Genomic DNA, 9,557 nt, shown 5'->3' with positions numbered 1-9,557 from the left:
CCTGGGGCGCCGAGCGCGGCCCCGGGCTGAGGACTTGGGCGAATCTAAGACGATGGTTTCTTAAGCACGGCATCACGTCCCCCTTCCCGCCCCCTCGACCGACCGGAGGCTGGGATCCCGCGCGCGGCTCTGGGCCCTCCATCTCCCGGAGGAGTCCCGGCTGCTGCCGCCTGGGCAGCTCGCACGGCCGCGGGGGCGCAGGGCGATGTGGCCTCGGTCCAGCGCGCAGGAGCCCCCGGAGGATGTCCCGGCACTTGGCGGAGTCCCGGCCTAGCATGGCCCGCGCGCTGCCCGACGTTGCCTCCGGCTAGGATGGCCCCTCCAGGCCCGGCCGGCGCCCACCCCACCTCGGCCGAGCCGCTGTCCCGCAGCGTCTTCCGCAAGTTCTTGCTGATGCTCTGCTCTCTGCTCACGTCCCTCTACGTCTTCTACTGCCTGGCCGAGCGCTGCCAGACCCTATCTGGCCCCGTCGTGGGGCGGTCGGGCGGCGGCGAGGAGGCGGGGACCCCGGGCCGCGGCGTCCCGGCCGGAGGCCCGGGGGAGCTGGCCGCGTGGCCCGTGGCCGCGCGAAGGAAGCGCCTCCTGCAAGTGCGGCCGCGGCCGAGGCGCCGGCCGCCCGCCCCGCGAGCCGACCGCGAGGAGGCCGGGGAAGAGGAGCCCCCAGGGCTGGCGGGGAGTCTCGGCGGCTCCGGGGCCGGGAGCAGCGTGGCCGAGACTCCGCCGGGGACCTTGGCCCTGCTGCTGGACGAGGGGAGCAAGCAGCTGCCGCAGGCCATCATCATCGGCGTGAAGAAGGGCGGCACGCGGGCGCTGCTGGAGTTCCTGCGCGTGCACCCCGACGTGCGCGCCGTGGGCGCAGAGCCCCACTTCTTCGACCGCAGCTACGACAAGGGCCTCGCTTGGTACCGGTGAGCGGACGTGGGGCAGGGAGTGGGCGGCCGGAGCTCGCGGTGGGGGCTCAGGAGCCCTTGGCGACCCTCACCCAATGCATCTCCCTCCCCGATTTCATCAGAGGGCAGAGGGTCACCAGTAGCTGTCCTTAAGACGAGGGATCTTTCCCCCACCCTGCCTCTGTCTAAATATGGCGAAATATTTAGTACTAAACCCCTGTATTTTCGATTTGCCATATAGACATTATTTCCACAATAAAGTGGATGAGGGCGGGGGGTGGATATTTTGGCCTTGGAGATATTTTTCTTTAGTTTTTCGGATTCCTTTCCCCCCAGATAGCCCATCTCTTCATTTTCTCCTACTCTGTGGAAGCAGAGAGAGAGAAAATGTCCCTGCCAAGTTAGAAACCTGCTCACCAATTACTAGATAAGTAACCTAGTGGATCCTTTCCCCAAGGAAACCTGTTTCTATTTCTCGTTTATCTTCTGGGCAGTTCCCTGGGGTTAATGCAGTTTTTGCCATCGCCTATTTATTTACTTATCTTAACTCTTTGCCAGAGAATTGTCCTGGGTGGTAAGTAATATAGATAATTGTTCTGAGTGGTAAGTAATACAGACACTTAAAGTGTCTAGAACTAGACTCTGGGTTTGGCGGTATGTATGTGAGTGTGTTTTAAAAAAGGCTTTGTTGGCAATAACTTTTGTTTAGGGCAAGGAAATTGCACAAAATGCCTTCTGTATTTGTGGGAAAGAGTACCTTTTGTCTCTGGACTGGCAGAAACTTTTCTAAAGATCTTCAAACAATTCCCTTTATAAATGAGGTAGCCGAAATTTTTGTTAAAGGAAGAAAAGCGGGGGGGGGGGGGGGGGGGGGGGGGGGGGGGGGGGGGGAGTAGGAATCTTGGTAACACTGTGAAAAAACCTTCCTAATGCAGTGTAGGAAACAAGGCTGATTTAGATCTTAATCTTAAATTTGCCAGTCTTCTCAAATTCGGACCACCTTTAATAACAGAATAAGCCAAACTCTAATAAATCTTAGTGTCACCTGGGTTTTGTTTGCCATAAAATAGTGGTGCTTTTTTCTCTCCTCGGAGCATAAGGAAAAATACGCTGAAATTTTCCATTTTCTAAAGTTTTATCTTATTCATTAAATGTTCCTTCTCCTTATTATTTTAACTGAAATGATATTAGAAAAGTTACAGCACCATTTAAGTATATTTCAAAAGCCCACTCAATTAGCCATTCATCCCCCAAAGAGAAATGGACATGATTTGACAAGTTTATTTACTTGAGAGTCAAGCACAGGAAGCAAATTTACAGTAACCCAACTCAGGAGAAAACGGTTTCGTCCTAAAAGTCAAACTTGAACATTAAACATGTTTCAAACAGTAACTTTCCATTTGTTGGAAAGAAAAACAAACAGCCTTCCCGTGCTATGGGATATATATCATTTAAAATCATCAGCCACTTAAAAAAATCCCCCTGTGTTTCTGTCATTTCTGTTGTATCCTCTGGGAAGTTCTTATAAAAATGACCTGTTGAATCTGGAAACAACAGGTCCTTCTTCTTAGCACAAAGGCAGCTCTGTTTTTTCCATCAAGGACACAAGAAAGACGTGATTAAAGACCCCCTAAAACTCTTATCTAAAGCAGTTTGCATTGAATGCGGCCCGGTACATGGCTGTAAGTGAACACATTTCAAGCCGACTGCCCCAAAACATCTAAGACAATGTTGGACTCTGAGGTGCTGTTATGTATGGTGAAATATTTAGTACTAACCCCCTGTATTTTCGTTTCGCCACATAGACTTTATTTCCACAAAGTAGGATTGTTTCTTCCCGTTTCAGAGATGAGTAGCTGAGGGTACAGTATATTCAGAGAGCTGGATCTTATTTTCCGTGGACCTTTCTGATCTTGTGTAAGAGAAGGAAGGTTTCAAGGTAACTAGAAACACAAGTTGTTGTTGTTTTTTTTTTAGAAGGGAGAGGCAATTTAGAAAAAGAAGAAAAAGTCATAAACTTTTAGGCTGCTCTCTTGCTTGGAAACTGGATGCATGCTGTAAAGTAAATATCTCCTTGGATTGTTTACTTGGGTAGAGGAGTTTTATAAAGCAATTTATGGTGGTTACAAAAATAACTGCACAGTAGACTTCATGGTTTGGTGGATTTAATTTTCTGAGTGTTGGAGCAATGTCTTTGTTTTACCATTTGCAATGGGCTTTTATTGGATGCATAAATTTAAGTTTAACTCAATTACATGGAAAACTCTTATTAAAAAAGTCCAACCTATGGAGGCTGGATTATGCGATTATTTAATGAAATTTTGCCACAGTTCTCTTTGATCTTGGTTCTGAACTTGGAGTTAGATGTTTGTGGAAAAGACTGAACACTTAAACATGAAAAAGAAAATCACGCACAACACCGTCTATTAGGCACGTTTTAGCTCTTGTGTTTAGGCAGTATTTTAGGTAAAGGGATTCCTTTTAGAGCTTCCTGATTCCGTCCCAGAATTGTAATATAGGATTTCTAACACACACTTATGAAATGCCACCCCTCCCCCCTCCACACACACACAGGAACAGAAAGAAAACCCTAGTCTTTGAGCCCTGAAGTGAGTTATTCCAAGCAAAAAAAAAAAAAAAAAAATCTGTACAATATTTTTTAGATGCTCTTTGACATGGGAGAATCATGCAAAATCTAGCCTTGTTTTTTCACCCCGTGAAGTTTCTCTCCATTTGCCAGAATAGTTTGTTGTGGCAGCGCCCCCTACCGTCCTGATGATGGCACAAATCTGTTGCTGATGGGAAGTTGGGAGAAAAATCTCTTGGAAATTGAGTTTGATCGTTTAAAACGCTTGATGCTAGGACGTGTCAATACATTTCTCTCTCTGGGGAAGAAAATTAATGGTACTTTTTAAACTACATCCCAGCAATAGTGTAATCAATAGTTTCTTCGTTTGGACAAGTGTGTAGCAAAGCTTAAGAAAACGAGTTTATTCAAAATCTCTAAAAAGGAAATTATTCATATTGATTTAAACTGTCCGAATAGTACTGTCAAATCAGTTAAACATAGGGACATTTTACTATGCCAGGGAATTTGTTAATGATAATTTAGGGAGCTCCAGTGGAGTTTTCTGGATATGAAACTCCGCCCTGATGGGGTTTAGAAAACATTCCACATGACTTAATTTAGCCGACATGCTATCAAGGACGACGACAAATGTCTGGCTCACGCATCGCTGGAAAGCAGTCCTTCGCCATGCTCTGTCTCCGTGTCCATTGGATGTGTGGCGGGTTCCTCGAGCAAAGTGGGGAATTGTTGCGTTAATTTCAAAACTTTAAGATTTCTTCTGAAAGTTAAGACCAGAGACCTCTGCTGTAGTTCAAGACCCGGTGAACTTGGAATTCAATAAGAACCCCCCTCCTCCACTCTGCTTGTATATTTGCACCAATTATAATGTATGGTTATTTTTCTCCTAAAAAGATACCTTAGCTTTTATCTTACCTCCTAAGATAAAAAATGCCTGTTTATAAAGTATTTAAAGATACGTGTGTGCGCTTATGCATACTATGTATTTATATATGTATGTATATGTTTGCATTCTGTAACACTTCAGTCTTTTATTTTGGGACAAGATAGTTAAGTGTTCCTTGTCTAATCTCTTATGCTAGCATGTCTCATTCCTATATTTTGATTTAGTTTTTTTAGTGAGACTGGATGATTTCCACAGAGAAAAATGTTGCCAATATTATTTTACTCCGTGGCAGTGGTCCCCAGCCTTTTAGGCACCAGGAACAGTTTGGTAGAAGACAATTTTTCCACAGACTTGGGGTGGGGGATGGTTTCAGAATTATCCAAGTGTATTCCATTTATCGTGCACTTTATTTCTGTTATGGTTACATGAGCTCCACCTCTGATCATCAGGCTTTAGGTCCCGGAGTTTGGGGATCCCCGTGTAGTATCCAGGAAGATCAGAGGTGACTCAGCTTGGAGTTCAGAAGATGCTTCTTTCCATGGCTTCAGAATGTGAAGCTCTCTGGCCCTTCCCGATCACGGCCTTGTTTATCATCCTGGGGAGAGGCAGGCTGAGCAGAGGCCCTTTCGGTTCGTATCGGGGGTGATGGGCGTCTCAGAGCAGCTGGGAGCAGCTGCAGAGCACCCCGTGTTCGCTTTCCCACCCTTGTGAGCCACCAGCCCTTCTGCAGGAAGGGTGGGGGATGAAATTTGAGCCATAGGAGTCTGGCCACCCATGCAAGGTCCTGGGGACTGCCATCCAAAGAGGCCCTGTGTCCTCAGAAGGGAGTGAAGGACCTTGGAAGGGCTGAAAGGTCGAGGGGGGAAGTGGGGAGAAGCAGCTTTGGGCCCCGAGTCCTGTGTCTTTGGAGGGGGAAAGGGCATCATTTGCTCCCAGGAGTCCTCAGTGACTGGACGCGTTCCATTGAGTGGGAGGTTGCAGACGGTGCCTTCGAGACGCCTCATGCTGCCATTTTGTTTGGCCTGGGTTCATCCCCTGGTAGACCTCCCCGGCAAGACAAGTTCAACAGTCTCGTCTCTGTGTGTGTGTGTGTGCGCGTGCACTCAGGTTTGTGCATGAACCCACATTCAAGAGCAGGCAGCCAGTAGGTGGACAGATGATAGAACTGATAACAGGAATGTTACTTAGTGGTTCGGGAACTTCTGAGCAGTATCAGACTCAAGTGAAACAGGGTCTAGGATATTGAGTCCAGCCATTAAAACAACAACAACAGCAAAGCCATGCTTGGTACAGTCCGGAGCGGGAATGCCTGGTGTGAGTGATTATTCGCTTAGAGTGATGAGCTTCATCACTTGCTGATAGAGCGTATGTGAAGCGCACGGCCATCTAGGAGTGAAAATCCTTTTGTCATCTCCTGCCTTCCCTTAAAAAAAAAACAACCTAAGAACGGTCTGGCCCAAATATTTGTCTCATGGAAATGTCTGTGGATGGGCCCAGAAAGAGGACATGCCAAATCTGTGTTCTGGAGGGGCCATTAGAACAAAATAAGCTTTTGCAGTTAATGACAAGAGGGAGTGACCTTACATAGGCCAGAAGCTCCCGTCTTAGGAGGAGAGTGTCACAGAGCAAACACACCCATTGATATAAACAACTAAGGCTTGCCTGTCTCTACGGGATGCGTTTGAACAACTGCACATCATACTTACCATCACTCAGGTTGCTGGGTCGGAAACTTCATAGATGTAGCGCTTTTCCTTAGGGAAAAGCTTTCCCTTTCTCCACCAAGGAACAGGAACTTAGCTGATAAAGAGCATCATTTTTCCATGTGCTTCCTAGTGATACTGGACTTGAAGCTTTGAGAAAGTTTGTTTCTCCTTAAGTGATGAATCCTTATTGAGGAAATGAGGTTTCTTATTAAGGCATATGCCTTTAATATTATAACCAGAGGAAATTGCACTTCAGTAATATTTTGGCTGCCTAGTCTTTGCGTTTGTAAGAATGTCTTTAAAATGTTTGCCAGCACTTTAAAATCTTTGCTAATTTGATACAGTTAAAAAGTCTCTACGGGCATAGGGATATTGATACAGTTAATAAATTAGCCTATATGAAATAAACTTATGTGAAACCAGAACCTAGAAATTGAGGAAATGCCGAGTTTAGAGATCTGAAGCATATTCCCAGCTGCTTGCCTCCAGTGATACAACTTCTGATTTTTTAATATCACTCATGTGGTCATGACTGTTACATTTAATCTGTGGTCCTTTAAAAGCTGTATTCCAGAAGTTCAGATTTGCTGTCAGATGGCTATAAATGTGGGCTTCCCAGGTGGCTCAGTGGTAAAGAATCCACATGCCAATGCAGGAGACTCAGGTTCCATCCCTGGATTGGGAAGATCCCCTGGAGAGGGAATGGGAACCCACTCCAGTACTGTTGCCTGAAAAATCCCATGGACAGAGGAGCCTGGCTGTTTACAGTCAATGAAGTCCTAAAGAGTGGGACGTGGCTTAGTGACCAAACACGCACATAGGCAGTAAATGTTTAAAAAAAGAAAAGAGGAAATATTTAGTAGGAAGGAAACTTAGTACTTGATGTTAGGCTTGTGATATTCTTGCAAACTTTTAAAAAAGAAAAAAAATCCTGTTCAGGGACTCTTGAGAGCAGCCCACTTTGAATGTGACATTTAGCGCCACCTAGTGGGAGGGAGAGTCAGCAAGGAACCCAAAGGGCTGAACTTGGAAAACTTCATCATGATCAGAGTATATTTGGTCTCCCCATTTTTTTAAAACAAAAAACAAGGAGGGAAAATCATGTTGGGTAGCACTTACAGCCTCTCTGCCTGAGCCCGCTCTTTCAGGCAGGGAGGTTATCCTTTCGAGAGAAATAAAAAAGACCTGCCTTAACAGTAAACCTGAAAAGCAAGGTAGAAGTGATTAGGAGATTTGTATTAGAAATGTGCATGCCTGAAAGAAATACCATATGCCCCAGATTAGTTTTGTTAGTGTGTTTTGCCTCTGTTTCTTAAAACCAGCTTCACATGAAAATACTTCCAGATGATTTTTATTTCAACATCAGTCATGCAGTCTTATTTCTTCCACCCTGTGGGACAGGCTCTTGAGGAGGGTCCCAGGATTCTTAGGGGGTGGCACCCGGAAGCCTGTTTAACCCTTGACATGCCTGAGATACACTTTGGAAGATCTGTCTGTGTGGGACAGTCTTATAGGAAGGTCCTTTCAGAGTTTCCAGCAGGAGACGGCTTCCTGTGAAGCCGTCCAGGGCCTGGGGAGCGGAGTGGGCAGGTACACAATACTATATATAAAATAGATAACCAGCGGTGGACCTACTGTATAGCACAGAGAACTCTACTCAGTATTTTGTAATAACCTATATGGGAAAAATATCTGAAAAAAACAGATAAGTGAGTGTATCTGAATCACTTTGTTCTAGAGGTGAAATTAATGCAACATTGTAAGTCAACTCAACTCCAGTTTTTTTTTTTTTTTTTTTTAAGTAAGCATGGGTGGTAAGGGGCTTATAGGAATGTTACAGTGGAGGAACCTGGCAGACCCTGCCCAATCCAGGTGATGTGGGTGACATCCCCTTGTTTTCCTATGGAGATCCTGTGTATGTGTGTGTGTGTGTGTGTGTGTGTGTGTTTGAGTCAGTCAGTCATGTCCAACTCTTTGCGACCCCATAGACTGTAGCCCACCAGGCTCCTCTGTCCATGGGATTCTCCAGGCAAAAATACTGGAGTGGGTTGCCATTTTCTTCCCCAGGGAATCTTCCCAACCCAGGGATTGAACCTGAGTCTCCCACATTGCAGGCAGATTCTTTACCATCTGAACCACCAAGGAAGCCCCTGAGATCTTGTATCCCCTGGTGTAGTACAGGAAGGAAGGCTTCATGTGCGGGAGTTTCTGGCCCCACCAAATGCTCAACCACCGTCTGGTCGTGAGAAAACATGAAGGGAGGGGGCAGCCACAAAATGCCTGAGCAGCATTCTTCACAAATGTCAAGATCGAAACTAGCAAAGTAAGGCTAAAACACTTGTCACCACTGGGAGCAGATGAAAGAGACTAATTACTAACGAGTACATAGAATCTGGTACCGTCCACTGGGTCCCGGGAATAGAAAAAGGGTGTTGATGAAAAACTGAGGGTATGTGACTGGAGTGTGTGGTTGAGTTCATGGTGTCATAGCAAGGTTAGTTTCCTGGTTTGATCCTTTACCAGGGAAGATGATAACCTCGGGGGAAGCTGTCTGGGTGAAGGGGTTTCTGAGAATTTTCTGTACTGTTTTGTTTACAATTTTCTTGTCTAGAATGATCCCAAAACCAAGAGGAAAAGAGCATCATTAACAAAGAAGGCAGAGGGGTGGGATGAGGGTTCAAGAAGGGCTCGAGAGGGAGGGCTTATATATGTACTTACAGCTGATTCATGGTACTCTACAGCAGAAACTAACCCAACATTGTAAAGCAGTTATACTCCAATTAAAAAAAAAAAGAACAGAAAAACAAAAACAAAGAAGGCAGCGGGCAGGAGGGCTCATTCTGAAACCCTCTACCAAGCGAGCCCCTTTGCTCCTCTCCTTCCAGCTGCCCCCACCCCCCATCACGCCCCCCAGCATGGGCTAGCGAGCTCCCCTCCATGCCAGCACCTGTTGCTCTAGACATGCTGATCTTTCCCTCAGCTTATTTCATGATAAAGTTGGCTCAGGGCTCCCCTTCCTGCTCTCTTGTCTCTGAAACATGGGCAGAGACAGTTTTGTGTTCCTTTTCTGTTCTTTGTGGCTGGCAAGTGTCACATCACGAGGGTATAAAGTCACCAGCCCTGACTGAAGCCCTCTCAGGCTGGAGAGCAAAAGCTTTGATGTCGGTGATGGGTTTTTGAGGACACAAAGCGCTGAAGTGGGAGTCAGAGGAAAATCTGACGTGGGCATCTGGCTTTGTATGTTGTTGCTTGCAATCAAGGAGGAGGAGTTGTCAGGGCTGGGGAAGCTGCCGATGTAGGTTAGAGGGATGGGTGGACCCATGCCTGTGGGTGCGCCTTAAGCTGGGATGACAACACAGTCTAGATTTTAGGGGTGAGCTTAAATATTCTTTTTTTAAAAAATATTTATTTATTTGGCTGCACCAGGTCTTGGGGCAAATGGGCTCTTTAATTGCAGCATGTGGGATCTAGTTCCCTGACCAGGGATC

General features: G+C 46.3%; 1 protein-coding gene across 1 annotated transcript in view; it reads left to right on the top strand.

Annotated features, from left to right (window-relative positions):
- Positions 1-312: 312 nt before the first annotated feature.
- Positions 313-9,557, top strand: part of HS3ST3A1 (heparan sulfate-glucosamine 3-sulfotransferase 3A1) — an 86,006-nt gene continuing 76,761 nt past the window's right edge. Inside the window, exon 1 of the mRNA XM_019982517.2 lies at positions 313-908. Within this exon, the coding sequence (XP_019838076.2) occupies positions 313-908 (596 nt within the window). The remainder of the gene's footprint in view (positions 909-9,557) is intronic.

The sequence above is a fragment of the Bos indicus genome, chromosome 19, assembly GCF_029378745.1.
Source record: "Bos indicus isolate NIAB-ARS_2022 breed Sahiwal x Tharparkar chromosome 19, NIAB-ARS_B.indTharparkar_mat_pri_1.0, whole genome shotgun sequence".
NCBI classification, from domain to species: domain Eukaryota; kingdom Metazoa; phylum Chordata; class Mammalia; order Artiodactyla; family Bovidae; genus Bos; species Bos indicus.
The sequence above is the reverse complement of the archived record's forward strand: the minus strand, read 5'-3'. Positions and strand labels throughout refer to the sequence as shown.